The sequence below is a fragment of the Mesoplodon densirostris genome, chromosome 17 (genome assembly GCF_025265405.1).
Source record: "Mesoplodon densirostris isolate mMesDen1 chromosome 17, mMesDen1 primary haplotype, whole genome shotgun sequence".
Classification (NCBI taxonomy): Eukaryota; Metazoa; Chordata; class Mammalia; order Artiodactyla; family Ziphiidae; genus Mesoplodon; species Mesoplodon densirostris.
The window spans coordinates 50,611,084-50,631,745 of NC_082677.1; the positions used below are offsets into that span (position 1 = coordinate 50,611,084).

General features: G+C 40.0%; 1 protein-coding gene across 7 annotated transcripts in view; it reads left to right on the plus strand.

Moving 5' to 3' along the window:
* The window catches only part of SCEL (sciellin), a 136,255-nt gene that overhangs the window by 25,092 nt on the left and 90,501 nt on the right, over positions 1–20,662 (plus strand). For 6 of the 7 annotated variants that reach the window (XM_060079861.1, XM_060079862.1, XM_060079860.1 and 3 more), the window contains 6 exons: positions 52–111; positions 3,615–3,683; positions 9,171–9,239; positions 9,853–9,891; positions 10,914–10,994; positions 20,528–20,593. In XM_060079861.1, the coding sequence (XP_059935844.1) occupies positions 52–111; positions 3,615–3,683; positions 9,171–9,239; positions 9,853–9,891; positions 10,914–10,994; positions 20,528–20,593 (384 nt within the window). The remainder of the gene's footprint in view (positions 1–51; positions 112–3,614; positions 3,684–9,170; positions 9,240–9,852; positions 9,892–10,913; positions 10,995–20,527; positions 20,594–20,662) is intronic. The other variant, XM_060079865.1, reaches the window with a different exon arrangement.

The window sequence follows — 20,662 nt, forward strand, 5'->3', positions numbered from 1 at the left end:
TAAATACTGTGATAACTTCTCATGTGACTTGATTTTGTTCTTTCTCTGCAGAGATGAAAATTATGGTAGGGTGGTATTCCATGGACGTAACTCCCATGATGCCTCAGACAGGTGGGTGTTCCAGATGAGTTATTCATTAACAGAAACACAAAGACAGTCATTTTTGAGAGTAGACTTGTTCAAGACAGGCTGAATATTTGTGGCTAGCCTCAGGCTTTCTCTGACATTCTGTGCACGTGAAGGAGAATCTGTGATATTATCAGGGGTCTTTACAGGGCAAACTGTGATTTTCCAGCTTCATGCTTCCAGAATACAGCTTGGAGGTGTAGAATAATCAATCCACTGCCTACCCTACCAAGGTGGCCCTCCTGACAGGAAAGGGAAGGGGCTGCCACAAAAACATAGGATGTTTCTGAGCCTTAGAGAAAGGAACCATAAAAGCAAAACAACAGCTAAGTTCACTTGCTTTATGGGACAGTACATTTCTTTTCAAAAACTCCTAGGCTTGTGGAAAACCACTAAATGATACTCAATGGCAAATAGACTGACAAATGCAAATTAGTAGGAAAATTCAAACAAAACTCATAAGCGCAATGATGTAAATAATCTAATATTGATGAAATAAATAGATAATATTCTTACTAAAGTACATTTACAGTGACACACATACAAACAACCACACCCATCAGAAGAACTTAACTATTGCTCAGACACAAGTTTTATCTGGTCCAGTAGCCAGTGTCTTCCACCAAGACATACTTAGTGATTGTCTTTCATGGTGGGGACTTTAAAAAGTTAAGTAGACACTTGGAATATGTCTATTTTGGAATTTTTATCTGTGAATTTTTCTGAACCATTTAAAAACTGTTCATAATTTTGATGTGTTCTCCGGGTCCTGAGTTTACCCCCCTCTACACAAAGTATCTGATTGGTTTTTGGGTTTCCAGCATTAGCTCATCCAATTGACTGTTCTGTGATTTGGCAGGCTCTCTCCATGCCCTCTCCTTGGTCTTCATGATTTTGAAGCTTACATCCTTGTTCTCTGTTGGCCCTCAACTCACCAAACAAAGGGAACCTAATCATCTGAATCCAGGCACCAGTGAAAAATGCCCCCTTCATTTTATTTGCCTTTCTCTGCAATTATTAAAGAACAAACATTCTTGTTGTGAAGTGTGACCAGGCAAACTAAGCTTCGTGCTCTTAGTGTGTTTCAGAATAACGGGACCTTAATGCCGTCTATGCTTACTTTATATTTTAAACTCTATTGGTTACCTGAACCCTTCCTGTTACTGGACAGCATTTTGGCTAAAGCACATCGAGCTTTTATCCTAAGTAACAAAAATCTGCAAGCCTGAGACGTTTCCCCTTTGACCCCTTGACTTGCGTCTCAAACGACATCTTCCTAAAAGATAGTGTAGGTTATTTATCTCCTTGCATTTGCTCAAATGGATGCCCATGTGACACTTTTCCACCCTTTTGCAGAGGCTGTGTCCACTTTGATGTTCACCCAGTACCACGTTGGAGCACCTACTGTGTGCTGACATTGTGCCAGGTGCTGGGAACACAGATGCATAAGACACCAGCCTTGACCTTAAGGAACTCTCACATTTCATGGAAAAAGATGAATACATAAGCACAAATACTCAAATTTACCATGGAAAGTGCTTGTGGAAGTGTGTGCTGGTGCTATGGGAAGGAGGAGAGGGAGTGGCTAACTTTGCCTGAATGAGTGGGAGACCTCACTGAGGATGTGGTCGTTAAGAGGCGCTTCCAGCAGAAGCAATGATATGTCCAAGAGTGCCACATGAGCAGAGACTGAAAACAAAGGAAAAGGAAAATAAATAATAGTCTCATCACCGTAGAAAACAAGCTTCATAGTGCGCACAGACTAGGACATTTTACTGTCCTTCCTCTGCCTGATCATTAAAACATGTCACGTGAAGCAGAAGGCAAAAATAGTACCTGTGGAGATGCCCTATGTGAGCCAGTCACTATTCTAAAGTCTGGGGACAAAACAAAATCCCTGCTTTCATAGAACTTGCTTCCTAGTTGAAGGTGGAGGAGGGAGAGACTGAAAATAAACAAACACAATATAATATGTCATGTGGTGATAAGTGCCTGGAAGAATAAAGCTGCTAATGAGACATAAAACAGTAGCATCTGCAAAAGGGGCTGTTTTCTGGAAGGGGGTCAGGTGGCCCTGCAGCACCTATCTGCACTCATGTATTACACCTGCTGGTGAAACACCCTATGATTTCACTCTGAGTTTCTTTAAAAATGCGGGGAATTGCATTAGGCCTTTTTTAACCTTATTCTTGCTTTAACCGACACTATTCCTTCTACCTCTGTTTGTTCATGTCTATTTATCCTCCAAGACCCAGCTCCACCTGCACCTCATCCTGAAAGCCTTCTGTGATCCCCACCTCTACAAATAAGCTTTCTCAGCTTCAAACTTCCTTGCACTTGACCTGAACCTTTTCTATGACACTGACCACTTGTTGCACTTGGACGTATGTCTGATTTGTCCCTCTAGCTCTATGTGTGTAGGGGTTACAGATAATTCATTCTCGACTTCCTCACAGTCATCAGCACAGTATATCGTTTACCTCCAAATACTTGCTTAATAAAGATATACTACAAGTTAAAAATTACATGTTAAATTGTATACTGTTTTAATACTTTTTTCTGATTCAATATGTTTGATCTGTCAGCTTCAAGTGATGCTTTGAAATGCAAACTGTAAATCATGGTATAATTCTCCAAAGAGATTGCTTTCCCTGTATCACATAAAGCATTAAACAGGCTTTTTTTTTTTTTTTTTTTTTTTTTGCTGATTGACCTGTCTGATCAAGATATCTCCACTGCTTTGATGATCATCGTTCCTACTATTGGGCCTTCTATCTTCTTTTCCCTTATTTTCTCATCTTCTCCCCACTCCCTTTTTTTTCTACTAATCTGTCCGCCTTAACTCTCTGCCTCTGTCTCTCCTCTCCCTTCTTCTCCTGGTCTCCCCTCTCTTCTCCTATCCTTCCCATCCATCCTTTCTCTATTCCCCCACTGTCTTCTTTTCATTTCTTTCCAGTGTCTCCTGTTTCTCTCTTTTCCTTTTTTTCTTTTCTCTCCCTCCCTCTTTTCTGCCAGCAAGGTCTCTTCTCTCAACCCTGTCTACGGTGCTGAACTTATAATGAAGCAACTTGTATGTAGCTGTTGTGCTGGCTTATGGCTCTGCTGAAACTGCAAACAAAATATAGCTGATTATAAGGGACTGAGTTCCTATTATATAAAAATCAACAACATTGAAAACACTACATATTAGTTATTAACCATTTTGCATGTTGTGTTGCTTGTTTTACATATCCTTATCACCAATTTGAATTTGTTACATTGTAATTAGAATAATTGGACCTAGAGAAGAATTCTTTTATTAACATGGGGAATAGGGCTTGCTATATTTTATCCTATCCAAGTCAAAGCCTGGGAAGATTTCGGTACTCCAAATCTGTAACATGTACATCTCCTACCCGAATAGGACAAAATTTTACCAAATCCATGATAAGTTTTATAACTATTTTTTGTAATTTATTTGATCTTTCTATAATTATTTTTTGCTACAGGAAAACAAACGAGAGTGATGAGCCAAAAGCCACAATCAGTTTGTACAGATCTGATGACACTTCGGACAGGTAAGGTGTTTTGAACCACACAAGCGGAATGTGTAACATATGTTAAATCCAGTTTCTTATAAAGCATGAGACATTTAAATGTTTACCAAAGTAAGTTTTGAACCATGATATTTTATCTCCAGGGACAGAAGGACTATAAAGATTGAATTATCTTCTTCTTCAAAACTCACAAAATCTTGACTTGATATGCCATTTTCCTAAAATCTTGCTAGTAGTAGATCAATAGGAAAAAGTCTGAAGAAACTGGTTTGAATATAGGTGGGGTGAGCACTGCATGTGGTCTGTTCAACTTTAAATGGAGAATATAGTTTTTGTGTGTGTGAGTAGCCAGTTCTTATTCTAACTTTGGTCTTTCCATCCCAGAGGCAGAGAAACAGCAGTTTCTGTATAATTACCTTATGGAGAGACTGTACATTTTTTTTTTTTTATGTTGGGGGTAGGAGTTTAATTAATTAATTTATTTTTGCTGTGTTGGGTCTTCGTTTCTGTGCGAGGGCTTTCTCCAGCTGTGGCAAGCGGGGGCCACTCTTCATCGCGGTGCGCGGGCCTCCCACCATCGCGGCCTCCCCCGCTGCAGAGCACAGGCTCCAGACGCACAGGCTCAGTAGCTGTGGCTCACGGGCCTAGCCGCTCCGCGGAACGTGGGATCCTCCCAGACCAGGGCTCGAACCCGTGTCCCCTGCATTAGCAGGCAGACTCTCAACCACTGCGCCACCAGGGAAGCCCCAAGACTGTACATTTTAATAATACAGTAGTTTTGATCTGCTCTAGGATAAAGACATTAGCTCTTTACTTTAGAAAGTGCAACTACTCTTTCGGCAGTGGAGTCACCATATAGCTGTGGAATGAGTCATTGGCTGAGCCTGTTATTGGCTCAGTCTTAGAGGGAAAAGAAGGGCTCATCCCTATATAGAAAATTGAGGAATATCTATTCAAGTTGAAGTGTAAATGCTAAAAGTCACATTTTAATTTTATATTTGGTAGAGGTGCTTATTAGGCATAAGTAAAGAACAAAGTTAACATGTTATTGGGAATCTAGACATAGTGAATACCTGAGGCCATTTATAGTTGAAGCCACTCCCTGTAGCTAAAGATGTGCTGCTTTTGGAGACAAACATGCCACCCGCTACAATTGAAGCACATATGCTGAAACGTATGGCATCTAATAGATTCTATATTCACACCATGCCTGTGCCAATTAATACAGCAAATGCATGCACTTCTGTACTCTTCATAGCTTTTTTAAAAAAATGATTTAATTGATTTATTGAAGTCCATCAAAATTGATAGTCTCTACTTTTTTTTTTTTTTTTTTTGTGGTATGCGGGCCTCTCACTGTTGTGGCCTCCCCCGTTGCGGAGCACAGGCTCCGGATGCGCAGGCTCCAGATGCGCAGGCCCAGCGGCCATGGCTCACGGGCCCAGCCGCTCCGCGGCATATGGGATCCTCCCAGACCGGGGCACGAACCCGTATCCCCTGCATCGGCAGGCGGACTCTCAACCACTGCGCCACCAGGGAGGCCCAATAGTCTCTACTTTTTGAAAGATACTGTTAAGAGATAAAAATCAAACCAAAGACAAGGAGAAAATATTTGCAAATCATATATCTGATTAAAAAAAAAACACACTTGTATCCAGAGTTTATAAAGAACTCTGCAAATAAGAGAGAAGTACTTCCAAACGGCAGAGTAAGGACCTCCAAAAATCCACTCCTCCAGCAAAGTATTAACAGTGGAAAAAACTGTCAAAATCAACTTTTTCAGAACTCTGGAAATTAACCAAAGGCTTGAAACAATTTGCTACGTATTTATTCAAGAAAAAGAGTTGGCTGTCAGTAAGAACAGCACGAATTGCCACATTTTAAAGCTTCCTGTTCACCTATTCCTCTCCCCAGCTCCATGGTAGCCTTGAAAACCAGCAGTCTTGGAACAACAGTAGCTTCTTTATAGCTTTTTAAGTCAATCTCCGGAAGAGCAGACAATCAGCCCTGGTATCCCTAAGGAGGCGACTTCTCTCTTGTAATTAACAACCGTGACAGAAATCAGTTTGTGAGAGGAGTCCTAGTACTTCTGCCTGTTCACCTCGGCCTTGCAGGCTGTCCTATTACACTGCTAGTTGAGGACAGAAACTCTACTTCTAGGAATGTAATTGCAAGTGAGATAATTATGTCTCAAGAAAGGTAAACATGTGGGAGACCTAAGCCTTTGTAGGCAGTGTGTCTGAAAGCTTTTATCAGGCCAGTCAAGATAGAGCCTTGGAACTTAGCGATACACTAGACCAGGCCTCACAGGCAAGCTAATTGAGTCGTTCTCAGCCTCAGCGACAAATTAGAATTACCTAGAGAGCTTTTTAACTCTGCTGATAACTTGGTCCCACCAGCTCTCATCCCCCAAATTCTAATTAGTCTGAAGGAGGACTCAGACATTTTTTTAAAGCTTAGGAAGGGATGCTGATGTGCAGCCAAAATTCAGAGCCACCAACCTAGCCCAAACCTTCATTTTGTAAACTAGAAAATGAGGCCAGAGATTCCCTGCTTTATTTACACAGAGGTTTAGCGGCTCATGTTTGGAAGTATCCTGGTCAGGTCCTTCCGCAGGTCGTGTCTGTCTCCCACGAGTGAGCTCCATCTCTGTAAGTGTGGGAACAGATGTGAGGGAGAGAACACAGGAGTCTGTAAAGAAAGGCAAGTCCTCATAACAGGAGTCAGACTCCTATCATGCAGGCCACTCCAAATGCAAGAGGTGAAATAATTTTGGGAGGTAGATGATCAAATGTATCAGCTGTGTGAGTATGTGTGCCATTTCAATACTAACGCATATAATAAATGAGTAGGAGAAAAGTACTGACTTTACATTTGAAGAGTTCCCTTTTAACATATACATCTGTTGGTAAAAATATGAAGTGTTCTAAAGAAATATAAGTAAATAATTGTGTACATGCATACACTATGACGCAAACCCTGAAGGTGGTTTCTTGACTAATTTGGAAAACCTAGGTTAAGGAGCCCTCTAGTGTTTGGTTATGGAAGTGTTACTTTTCCTTGGGTTGTTTGGATTCTGCTGCTAGTTATATTGTTTAGGTATTTCCTGTCTCTAAGACTGACTCCTATTAATCTCATATCACAACTTGGCAGAAAATTAGTTTCTAAGAGAAGTACAAAGTTAATCTCCCTAAGTAATAAGAAATTGATGAATGCATTGGAATGATGGTTTAGAGTTCTCTCCAATATTGTTTAGACACTGATTCCCCTAGTGGAGTGAAAGAGATAGTGGAGGTGAAAAATAACAACTGAAGAAAGACATGTTGATCATGAGTATTGGAACAATTACACTACAGAACCAGGTGTACGACATTGGGGCCTACTGGGAAGACTTTGGAGATAGACTGCTTCCCAGCTGTGTGGCTGAGAGAAAGCCACCCACCTTCTCTGAGACTCCATTTCTTCATCTATAAAGTGAAAATAATTACACCTACCTTGTAGGGATGTTCTGAAGAGTAGAGGAAATTGTATAAGATGAATGGCAAAGAGTAGCAGGTAGCTATTTTTATTATTACATGCAGTATTGCCCACATAGATCAACACAGTAGAATTTTGATTAACTTCATTTAACTGTAACCTCAGAACTCTCCTTTATTTAAACCTTAAAGGTGTTTGAAATTAACGCTCTGTTTTCTTTAGACAGATTGTCATTTTCCCTGTACCCGAGTAGCAATTTCCCAAGATTATCTTATATGAGGATCTCACAGACAGCTATAAACGCTCAGTAGTTTCCACAGAACATTTAAGATTTAAGATTTAGGATTACCTGACATCTTATGGTATTCACAGTGGTTTACTGCGGAGCTCTTTAAATATAAACATATCAGAGGCTCAGTAGCAATTAGTACAGGGAATTTACTTATAGTCTTTGGCCTAATGATCACCTGAGAGATCATCATGGGTTTTTAATACTTGGATTCATTCTGTACAAGATAATACCTGTATTGTGAACAGTCTATTGAGAATATGGAGCTCTGGAGGATTCCAACCTTTCTTCCTTTTTACATTCAAGAGTTAGCAGTTTGTGGCATTATGTACCATAAACAGAAACTATTTGGGGTTGACTCGTAGAATTTTAACGATTAGGGTTATTTACCCAATGTCAAAGTGACATCTAGGAGTTGAAATCATTTTAAAGCTATGACAATTAAGCCATATTTTTCTATCATGAATTTTTTTTTTTTTAGAACAAGGCAAGGTGTCCTTCTTCCCAGGAACAGTTTATAAAGCCCTGTACTAAAGTGGATGATAAAAGTGAAAGTTTAGAGAAAGTTATAGTAGACGCATAGTATGGGATCAACAGAAGAAGCTTGCTGATCTTTTGTTTTCTGGAGCCTAATTTTGCCACATCCTAGCTTTGCGCAAGCCTGCAGAATGCTCCAGAAGACAGCCCCATGTCTCAGGAAGAGCTTTCCTATCCGGTGTGTGCTTCCTGGCAGGAAGGGACAGAACAGGGTTGTGGTTGTGAGACCCACCTCTGGCCTGCAGACTACAGGACTCCTAGCTTGTCTTAGGACCCAAAGGACAGACAAACACACCTTTTCCAGAACTACCCTCCTGGTGGAGACCTGAGTTTAGAGGGTTTAAAACCTCTGATGGTCCGCAGGGCCTATTAACAAAATGTGTTCGTCAGTGTAAGCAAATTTGCCAGGGTACAGCAACCCTTGTAACAAGTTCCTTCTCCTGCCTCCGAATCTTGGTCGGTTAGCCTGATAGAAGATGACTGCTCACTCCCCTCAGAGTCCAAAGTGATTGGCTGGAAAATTAGGGGACGACCCTGTTCCATGGAAGGACTCAGGGACCTAGGTTCTTTCCTAGGTTTTAATGCTGCCATCTTAACCCACGGGCATCAAAGCCATAGCAGAAGGGGAAGAAAGAGCATGGAGGATCACACAAGAGGTTTTATGATGGGTTTGGGAGTCATGGATAGTATTTCTGCCCACACTCTTTAGTTTAGAATGCAATCATATGGTCCCACCTTAATTGTAATGAAGATTGCAAAATATGGTCTTCCTGTGTGCCCAGGAGGAAAAAAAGAGTTTGACAAGCATATAGCATTGTCTATGCCACAAAACATTTTTTTTAAATTGCTTAAGTCTTCCATTGATTCCTTTTAGTGACATAGAAAGTACTGTCATTGGCTAGATATATTATTAAACAACAATGAATATGAAATAGTTAATGAGTTAAATGCTCAAATGAGTCAGAAAGGCTAGTTGAAAAACATAAACTTTAAAAGTTGCAAACTGTATCAAAATAGCCTCATAAATAGATTTTGTTGTAGCTTTTCTTTTTAATTGCAAAATTTTCTAACATGTAACACCTGAAAAGCAATTGTTTTTACCAGAGAAAGTTTCTGTTGTGAAGTGATTATAGCAAGAACGAGGTCTGAAGGGAGTTTAATAATCTAAACGTTCACCCAGACTTTTGTCTTATTTCTTCATAAAGGATCTCAGACAGAAATGATGCTGCTAAAACATATAAGGCCAATACCCTGGATAACCGACAAACCAATAGGTACTAGTATCTACTAACTTTGGGAAAGGCTCAAGTAATACAATATTTTTCTAAGCGTTACTTATTTACTTGATATTAAGTAGGATTCTTCAGTCCTGCCTAATATCTTTCTGTAAATTCTCATCCTCTATTTTTTTTCCACACAAATAATTCTGGCATAAAAACTTTACTCCTGCTCATGGTTAAAGGAAAATAAAGTCTTACTTCTGGCTTCAAAATCAAGAGAGTTCATTGCTTCAGGCAATCATTCTTACCACATTTATGTTTCTGTTTAAGTTATCCTGGTGGCAAGATTATGAAATACATGTAAACGTCAATTTACATTCCTACTGTTAAAGAAAATTACTGAACCCAGCAAACAAAAACACGGGGCTTAAAAGATAATGAATTTTCTAAAGAAAAAAAATTTCTTTTGGAATCTAATACACAAAAGGTAAAAAAATCATGAGATCAACTTTTCAAATTTGTTCAAATACTGATGCTTTCTTTTTCTTTCTCACAAATAATGTTAACTTTTAATAATAATAACTCTAAATTCATGGACAATTGCAAATTGATGCAAGAATTCATTCTTTGTTGCTGCTCAAACTTTGCCTTCTTTTTTTCTTACCAGAAACGTGTCCACGTTTTGGTCACCAGAAGAGACAAAGATGTATGTACTTTTCTAACTGACATTACATTTTAAGAATAAAGTGTATTTCTTCCTATGTGTCCAAGAAAAATCAGGATATACCGCCCTCAGACCAAAGTTTCATTGTAGTTCAGCCAAGCCCTCATAGCTTTGGCAGAGTTGAATAGTAGAAATATTGAAATGCTCCACAAAATTTCAAGTGTTTTCTGTCTGGACTTTTACACAGAAGGACTTCTCCTCTAACCAAACACCAAAACTTAAGTCATTCTTTTTTTTCTTTTCTTTTTTTAAAATCTAGAACCTTTTAATTTTTTCCCTATTCCTATGGCAACTCTTTCTTCTTGCACATTTCACTTGCTCCCAAAACACCCATCATATCTACAATACAACTTAGTCATGAAATCATGGCTTTGCTAACCATCTATGTAGACAAAATACATTTTCCCTGTACTAACAGTGGTTATAAACAATCAAACTAGGTAGATTTTTGAAAACTTAGTTGGTTTTTAAATTTATATTTACAAATAAAGTAATTTTCACACTGGACTGCACCTTCAGTAGTTGAAAAAGGCCTGAGTGAGTTCCATTTTTTTTGAGGGTCCACATATATTAATAAACGCTAAATAGAGATTTAAAATGCTGTGATTTTTAAATATTTTCTTAAACAAACTAATGCTTTTAATGCAAAAAATTTCAATATGATTCTGTTAGTCACAACATGTACAGGATCAAAAAATATATGTAGGAATCCATAGGACATTGGAATTGATTGGTCTGGGTTTCAGACACACCATGTCATATAATGAATGACTTCTTCATTCAATTCCTTCGGTTTTAATTATTTGGATGATAGCCTGGCAATTTGTAAAATAGTAAACTAAGGAAGAACTTTTTCTGTTGTTGCTCTTTCATGCTCAAGTGAAATATTTTGTGATGGATTCAGAGCAGGTGGGAATATGAGTAGATTATAAGACCTTTCAAAGGTGGGGTAGAGTGGAAAAGTTTCAGGAATGTGATCATTGTTTGTTCTTGTGATGAAACAGGCAACCTGGAGGTTTGATCAGTGCAAATGCCACCAACACCCCAGCTTCCAACTCTGCTACTACTCCTGTAAAGAAAAAGAGGTATGATGGGCTCGTTGGGACTATCTCTTGCTGCAGTTCCAAGGGATTATTCTTTATTAATTTCTGAACCAAAACATCCACCAAGGCCCCCAGGCAGCGTCCAGAAGTTGCTCTGCCCTTCCTCATTATTCCCTCCTCCCTTCCCAGGGATCCAGTGCCTACTGGCTACTCCTGTCCTCAAACCTCAGTCCTTTCCCTTCCACCCACAATCTCCCTTTCAAATATGCCAGCTTTTTTCCCCCAATTTTATTGAGAAATAACTGACATACAACACTGTGTATGTTTAAGGTGTACAGTGTGATGGTTTGATTTACATATAGTGTGATCACTCCAATAGGTTTAATTGATATCCACCTATCATCTCATATAACATCCTTATGTCAATAAAAAGAAAAGAAAACAATCCTCCTTTTGATGAGAACTCTTAGGATCTATTCTCTTAACAACTTTCCTATATATCATACAGGAGTGTTAACTAAAGTCATCATGTTATACTTTACACCCCTAGAACTTAGTTATCTTATAACTCCATTGTCCTTTGTTGAATGATATTTTAAATGGATATAAAATAAATTGGTCTAAAGGGCAAAAAACCCAAAAAGGCAAGTTTGTACTTTTGCCCACCTTCCTCCAATCCACCTGATTCCCCTGCCTCTGGTAACCACAAATCTGATCTCTTTTTCAAGTATGCTGTCTTAGGGTCTTGAATAACTAGGTAATGTTTTGATGACGGAGCTCAGATATTAAAGGGCAAGCTACTTCAGGTAATACATTTTAACAGAGTCCTACTACAGGGAATTCCTGCCCTGTGTGTAATAACTTCAGTGTGGCCAAGTGTCACTATGCTCCTAAAACCAGCCTGCATCTTGGATGCCTCCTCTGCTCTGTGCATTGTGCTACTTCCAAGTACAGAGTCAAAGGCCACGTCTTGAGGCCTCAGTCTGTGTTCTTGTGGTCATTCCTCTTTCAGCTTCCCCTGCGTGGCCTCGCATTTTTGCCTGTGCTAAGTTCCATTTATCTAGTAGGCATGGAAGAGGAGCTAGACTTTGGTGGTGCAATATTCTCCATGTGACAAAATATGATGGTGGAAGTGATTTTTGCATGTTGAAGAGAACACTGTGCCGGTGAATCATGATGCAAATGGAAAACAAGCATTCGTGAACCTCAGTGCTTTTGAAATTTTCTTATTTTCTTTGCCTGCTCCTAGGACTATGCCTGGTATAGGGTAGCTGCTCAGTGTTTGTTGATGGACTGTCTGACGGTCATGGTGCTGCTATAGTCCTCCTGGAGAGAAATGGCTGATTCTATTTTCTCCTGCAGTCGGAATTTTGGTTGTATCTACAGTCTCAGAAAATACGATCACCTTTCTTTTAGACCCAAATTTCACATCCCCCCCACCGATTCTTTGTCTGTTGAGAAAGGTTGGAAGGGAAATTTAAGGTCAATTAGTTCAATCTCCTACCCAGTGCAAGAATCTTTCCTCTGACAGGTTAGGCATAATTCAGGACCACTGAAGCCAGCAATACGACTCTCACTTTTGTGATATGCCTTGACTAGCTCTCAGGGATTGCAATGAGATGAAATCTGCTTTGATTTCCTCCCATCCCACCTTAGCTCAGTCCTGTGATGCCTCAGAGAATAGATCAGCTCCAAGAATTTAAAGGAGTCTCCTGTCCTTATCCCTTACTTTCCTTCTCTAGGCTATATTACTCTCCTCTGAATAGCTTCATTTTTGATCCTTAACTTATTCTTTTTGACAGAGTCCTTAGCTATCTCTACCAATTAAAATTATGTCCTGGTAATGTGAAGACACCTAATTGGATATATATGTGTGTGTGTATACACACACACACACACACACACACACACACACACACATATATGCATCTATATAAAATTGAGGTTAGCATTGCTGTGGTGTTCATTTATATTTTCAATATTCTAACTTGTCAGAGATTCCTATTATACAGTATTTCTTTAAAACCATATTTTGAGTAGAGCACAAGATTGTTGTTATTTTTATTATGAAATGTTTCAGAAATGCAGAAAAATAAAGACAAAGAGAGGTGTTTTGATGATAAGCAACCATGAGCTTACCATCTAGATTCAACAAAAGTTATTATTTTCCAGATTTCCTTCAGACTTTTTTTTTTAACATTTTCATTGGAGTATAATTGCTTTACAATGGTGTGTTTGTTTCTGCTTTATAACAAAGTGAATCAGCTATACATATACATATATCCCCATAACTCTTCCCTCTTGTGTCTCCCTCCCTCCCACCATACCTATCCCACCCCCTAGGTGGTCACAAGGCACCAGGCTGATCTCCCTGTGCTATGCAGCTGCTTCCCACTAGCTATCAGATTTACACTGGGTAGTGTATACATGTCCATGCCACTCTCTCACATTGTCCCAGCTTACCCTTCCCCCTGCCCATGTTCTCAAGTCCATTCTCTAGTAGGTCTGTGTCTTTATTCCCGTCCTGCCCGTAGGTTCTTCATGACCATTTTTTTTGATTCCATATATATGTGTTAGTATACGGTATATGTTTTTCTCTTTCTGACTTACTTCACTCTGTATGACTGACTCTAGGTCCATCCACCTCACTACAAATAACACAATTTCGTTTCTTTTTTATGGCTGCGTAATATTCCATTGTATATATGTGCCACATCTTCTTTATCCATTCATCTGTCGATGGACACCTAGGTTACTTCCATGTCCTGGCTATTGTAAATAGAGCTGCAATGAACATTGTGATACGTGACTCTTTTTGAATTATGGTTTTCTCAGGGTATATGCCCAGTAGTGGGATTGCTGGGTCATATGGTATTTCTATTTTTAGTTTTTTAAGGAACGTCCGTACTGTTCTCACAGTGGCTGTATCAATTTACATTCCTACCAACAGTGCAAGAGGGTTTTCTCCACACCCTCTCCAGCATGTATTGTTTGTACATTTTTTTGATGATGGCCATTCTGACTGGTGTGAGATGATATCTCATTGTAGTTTTGATTTGCATTTCTCTAATGATCAATGATGTTGAGCATTCTTTCATGTGTTTGTTGGCAATCTGTATATCATCTTTGGAGAAATGTCTATGTATGTCTTCTGCCTATTTTTGGATTGGGTTGTTTGTTTTTTTGATGTTGAGTGGCATGAGCTGGTTGTAAATTTTGGAGATTAATCCTTTGTCAGTTGCTTCATTTGCAAATATTTTCTCCCATTCTGAGGGTTGTCTTTTTGTCTTGTTTATGGTTTTCTTTGCTGTGCAAAAGCTTTTAAGTTTCATTAGGTCCCATTTGTTTATTTTTGTTTTAATTTCCATTTCCCTAGGAGGTGGGTCAAAAAGGAGCTTGCTGTGATTTATGTCATAAAGTGTTCTGTCTATGTTTTCCTCTAAGAGTTTGATAGTGTCTGGCCTTACATTTACGTCTTTAATCCATTTTGAGTTTATTTTTGTGTATGGTGTTAGGGAGTGTTCTAATTTCATTCTTTTACATGTAGCTGTCCAGTTTTCCCAGCACCACTTATTGAAGAGGCTTTCTTTTCTCCATTGTATATTCTTGCTTCCTTTATCAAAAATTAGGTGACCATAGGTGCGTGGGTTTATCTCTGGGCTGTCTCTCCTGTTCCATTGATTTACATTTCTGTTTTTGTGCCAGTACCATACTGTCTTGATTACTGTAGCTTTGTAGTATAGTCTGAAATCAGGGAGCCTGATTCCTCCAGGTGCGTTTTTCTTTCTCAAGGTTGCTTTGACTATTCGCAGTCTTTTGTGTTTCCATACAAATTGTGAAATTTTTTGTTCTAGGTTTGTTCTAGGTCTGAAAAATGCCATTGGTAGTTTGATAGGGATTGCATTGAATCTGTACATTGCTTTGGGTAGTATAGTCATTTTCACAATGTTCATTCTTCTAGTCCAGGAACATGGTATATCTGTCCATCTGTTTGTATCATCTTTAATTTCTTTCATCAGTGTCTTATAGTTTTCTGCATACCAGTCTTTTGTCTCCTTAGGTAGGTTTATTCCTAGGTATTTTATTCTTTTTGTTGCAATGGTAAATGGGAGTGTTTCCTTAATTTCACTTACAGATTTTTCATCATTAGTGTATAGGAATGAAAGAGATTTGTGTGCATTAATTTTGTATCCTGCTACTTTACCAAATTCATTGATTAGCTCTAGTAGTTTTCTGGTAGCATCTTTAGGATTCTCTATGTATAGTATCATGTCATCTGCAAACAGTGACTGCTTTACTTCTTCTTTTCCAATTTGGATTCCTTTTATTTCTTTTTATTCTCTGATCGCTGTGGCTAAAGCTTCCAAAAATATGTTGAATAATAGTGGTGAGAGTGGGCAACCTTGTCTTGTTCCTGATCTTAGTGGAAATGGTTTCAGTTTTTCACCACTGAGGAGATGTTGTCTGTGAGTTTGTCATATATGGCCTTTATTATGTTGAGGTAAGTTCCCTCCATGCCTACTTTCTGGAGGGTTTTTATCATAAATCAGTGTTGAATTTTGTCAAAAGATTTTTATGCCTCTATTGAGATGATCATATGGTTTTTATTCTTCAGTTTATTAATGTGGTGTTTCACACTGATTGATTTGCATGTATTGAAGAATCCTTGCTTCCTGGGATAAACCCCACTTGATCATGGTGTATGATCCTTTTAATGTGCTATTGCGTTCTGTTTGTGAGTATTTTGTTGAGGATATTTTCATCTATGTTCCTCAGTGATACTGACCTGTAGTTTTCTTTCTTTGTGACATCTTTGTGTTGTTTTGGTATCAGGGTGATGGTGGCCTCATAGAATGACTTTGGGAGTGTTCCTCCCTCTGCTATATTTTGGAAGAGTTTGAGAAGGATAGGTGTTAGCTCCTCTGTAAATGTTTGATAGAATTCGCCTGTGAAGCCATCTGGTCCTGGGATTTTGTTTGTTGGAAGATTTTTAATCACAGTTTGAATTTCAGTGCTTGTGACTGGTCTGTTTATATATTCTATTTCTTCCTGGTTCAGTCTCAGAAGGCTGTGCTTTTCTAAGAATTTGTCCATTTCTTCCAGGTTGTCCATTTTATTGGTATATAGTTGCTTGTATTAATGTCTCACGATCCTTTGTATTTCTGCAGTGTCAGTTTTTACTTTTCCTTTTTCATTTCTAATTCTGTTGGTTTGAGTCTTCTCCCTTGTTTTCTTGATGAGTCTGGCTAATTGGTTATCAATTTTGTTTATCTTCTCAAAGAACCAGCTTTTAGTTTTATTGATCTTTGCTACTGTTTCCTTCATTTCTTTTTCATTTATTTCTCATCTGATCTTTATGATTTCTTTCCTTCTGCTAACTTTGGGGTTCTTTTGTTCTTCTTTCTCTAATTGCTTTAAGTGTATGGTTAGGTTGTTTATTTGAGATGTTTCTTGTTTCTTAAGGTAGGATTGTATTGCTATAAACTTCCTTCTTAGAACTCCTTTTGCTGCATCCTATAGGTTTTGGGTCACTGTGTTTTCATTGTCATTTGTTTCTAGGTATTTTTTGGTATCCTCTTTGATTTCTTTAGTGATCTCTTGGTTATTTACTAGTGTATTGTTTATCCTCCATGTGTTTGTATTTTTTACAAATTTGTTCCTGTAATTGATATCTAGTCTCATAGCATTGTGGTTGGAAAAGATATTTGATATGATTTCAATTTTCTTAAATTTACCAAAGCTTGATTTGTGACCCAAGATATGATCTATCCTGGAGAATGTTCCATGAGCACTTGAGAAGAAATTGTATTCTGTTGTTTTTGGATGGAATGTCCTATAAATAACAATTAAGCCCATCTTGTTTAATGTGTCATTTAAAGCTTGTGTTTCCTTATTTATTTTCATTTTGGATGATCTCTCCATTGGTGAAAGTGGGGTATTAAGTCCCCTACTATGATTGTGTCACTGTCGATTTCTCCTTTTATGGCTGTTAGCATTTGCCTTATGTATTGAGGTGCTCCTATGTTGGGTGCATAAATATTTACAATTGTTATATCTTCTTCTTGGATTGATCCCTTGATCATTATGTAGTGTCCTTCTTTGTCTCTTCTAATAGTCTTTATTTTAAAGTCTATTTGTCTGCTATGAGAAATGCTACTCCAGCTTCCTTTTGATTGCCATTTGCATGGAATGGCATTTTCCATCCCCTCACTTTAAATCTGTATGTGTCCCTAAGTTTGAAGTGGGTCTATTGTAGACAGCATATATACCGGTCTTGTTTTTGTATCCATTCAGCCAATCTGTGTCTTTTGGTTGGAGCATTTAAACCATGTACATTTAAGGTAATTATTGATATGTATGTTCCTATTAACATTTTCTTAATTGTTTTTGGTTTTTATTGTAGGTAAAAATTTTACTTCTCTTGTGTTTTCTGCCTAGGGAAGTTCCTTTAGCTTTTGTTGTAAAGCTGGTTTGGTGGTGCTGAATTCTCTTAGCTTTTGCTTGTCTATAAAGGTTTTAATTTCTCTGTCGAATCTGAATGAGATCCTTGCTGTGTAGGGTAATCTTGGTTTTTCCCTTTCATCACTTTATATATGTCCTGCCACCCCTTCTGTCTTGCAGATTTTCTGCTGAAAGATCAGCTGTTAACCTTATGGGGATTCTCTTGTATGTTATTTGTTGTTTTTCCCTTGCTGCTTTTAATAGTTTTTCTTTGTATTTAATTTTTGATAATTTGATTAATATGTGTCTTGGCATGTTTCTCCTTGGATTTATCCTATATGGGATTATCTGCACTTCCTGGACTTGATTAACTCTTTCCTTTCCCATATTAAGGAAGTTTTCAACTATAATCTCTTCAAATATTTTCTCAGTCCCTTTCTTTTTCTCTTCTTCTTCTGGGACCCCTATAATTCGAATGTTGGTGCATTTAATGTTGTTGCAGAGGTCTCTGAGACTGTCCTCAATTCTTTTCATTCTTTTTTCTTTATTCTGCTCTGCAGTAGTTATTTCCACTATTTTATCTTCCAGGTCACTTATCCATTCTTCTGCCTCAGTTATTCTGCTATTGATTCCTTCTAGAGAATTTTTAATTTCGTTTATTATGTTGTTCATCATTGTTTGTTTGCTCTTTGGTTCTTCTAGGTCCTTGTTAAACGTTTCTGGTATTTTCTCCATTCTATTTCCAAGATTTTGGATCATCTTTACTATCATTACCCTGAATTCTTTTTCAGGTAGACTGCCTATTTCCTCTTCATTTGTTTGGTCTGGTGGATTTTTACCTTACTCCTTCATCTGCCGTGTGCTTCTCTGTCTTCTCATTTTGCTTAACTTACTGTGTTTGTGGTCACCTTTTCGCAGGCTGCAGGTTCGTAGTTCCCATTGTTTTTCATGTCTGCCCCAATTGGCTAAGGTTGGTTTAGTGGGTGTGTAGGCTTCCTGGTGGAAGGGACTAGTTCCTGTGTTCTGGTGGATGAGGCTGGATCTTGTCTTTCTGGTGGGCAGGTCTGCATCTGGTGTTGTGTTTTGGAGTGTCTGTGATCTTATTATGATTTTAGGCAGCCTCTGTGCTAATGGATGGGGTTGTGTTCATGTCTTGCTAGTTGTTTGGCAATGGGTTTCCAGCACTGGAGCTTGCTGGTCGTTGAGTGGAGCTGGGTCTTGGTGTTGAGAGGGAAATTTCTGGGAGATTTTCGCTTTTTGATATTACATGGAGCTGGGGGGGGGGGTCTCTGGTGGACCAGTGTCCTGAACTTGGCTCTCCCACCTCAGAGGCACAGACCTGATGCCCAGTCAGAGCACCAAGACCCTGTCATCCCCATGGAAAAAGAGAAAAAGGGAAAAAATACATATATATATTGTTGCTCCCAAAGTCCACCTCTTCAATTTGGGATGATTCGTTGTCTATTCAGGTATTCCACAGTCGCAGGGTACATCAAGTTGATTGTGGAGCTTTAATCTGCTGCTCCTGAGGCTTCTGGGAGAGATTTCCCTTTCTCTTCTTTGTTTGCACAGCTCCTGGGGTTCAGCTTTGGATTTTGGCCTGCCCCTGCGTGTAGGTCGCCTGAAGGTGCCTGCTCCCTACTCAGAGAGGATGGGGTTAAGGTAGCATCTGATTAGGGGGCTCTGGCTCACTCAGTCTGCGTGGAGGGAGAGGTACCGAATACGGAGAGAGCCTGCGTGGCAGAGGCCGGCGTGACGTTGCACCAGCCTGAGGCGCACCGTGTGTTCTCCTGGGGAAGTTGTCCCTGGATCACAGGACGCTGGCAGTGGCGGGCTGCACAGGCTCCCGGGAGGGCAGGTGTGGATAGTGACCTGTGCTTGCACACAGGCTTCTCGGTGGCAGCAGCAGCAGCCTTAGCGTCTCATGCCCGTCTCCGGGGTCCGCGCTGATAGCCCCGCCCGTCTCTGGAGCTCCTTTAAGCAGCGCTCTTAATCCCCTCTCCTCGCGCACCAGGAAACAAAGAGGCAAGAAAAAGTCTCTTGCCTCTTCGGCAGCTCCAGACTTTTCCCGGACTCCCTCCCGGCCAGCTGTGGTGCACTAACCCCTTCAGGCTGTGTTCACACCGCCAACCCCAGTCCTCTCCCTGCGCTCCGACCGAAGCCTGAGCCTCAGCTCCCAGCCCCGCCCGCCCCGGCGGGTGAGCAGACAAGCCTCTCGGGCTGGTGAGTGCCGGTCGGCACCGATCCTCTGTGCGGGAATCTCACCGCTTTGCCCTCCGCACCCCTGTGGCTGCGCTCTCCTCCGCAGCTCCGAAGCTTCCCCCACCCCCACGCCACCCGCAGTCTCCGCCCGCGAAGGGGCTTCCTAGTGTGTGGAAACCTTTCCTCCTTCACAGCTCCCTCCCACTGGTGCAGGTCCTGTCCCTATTCTTTTGTTTCTGTTTATTCTGTTTTCTTTTGCCCTACCCAGGTACGTGGGGAGTTTCTTGCCTTTTGGGAGGTCTGAGGTCTTCTGCCAGCGTTCAGTAGGTGTTCTGTAGGAGTTCTTCCACATGTAGATGTATTTCTGATGTAGTTGTGAGGAGGAAGGTGATCTCCATGTCTTACTCTTCCGCCATCTTGAAGCTCCTCCCCCAGATTTGTTTTTAAAGAAATGTCTAGGGCCTCCCTGGTGGCGCAAGTGGTTGAGAGTCCGCCTGCCGATGCAGGGGATACGGGTTCGTGCCCCGGTCTGGGAGGATCCCATATGCCGCGGAGCGGCTGGGCCCGTGAGCCATGGCCGCTGGGCCTGCGCATCCGGAGCCTGTGCTCCGCAACGGGAGAGGCCACAACAGTGAGAGTCCCACATACCGCAAAAAGAAAAAAAAAACAAAAAAAAAAGAAATGTCTACATTGTTTAGTGTCAAAGGAAATGGGAAAAGGGGTGTACTATATTCCAAATAGCCTGGAATATAGACAGTTACTTCCTATGGCAGGAAGTAAATAAGTTTTCATTTTATTTCCAAGACCTTGTAGGAAAGTCATCTTATTGCCTTTCTAACTGTCAATTTATTTTCAGATTTTCCCGGTAGACATGTGGGTGGGGGTCAAGCCTTTCAAGCACCATGTTTATAATTGATGTCATTTCTTAACAGACAGTCCTGGTTTCCACCGCCCCCTCCAGGTTATAAGGCCGCCCCAAGCACAGGAGCGAGCAGAAGGTAAGGGAAATGTGTCAGAGGTAACTGATATGTCATGTGATGGAAGAATCTGTTAGCTATTGACAACGT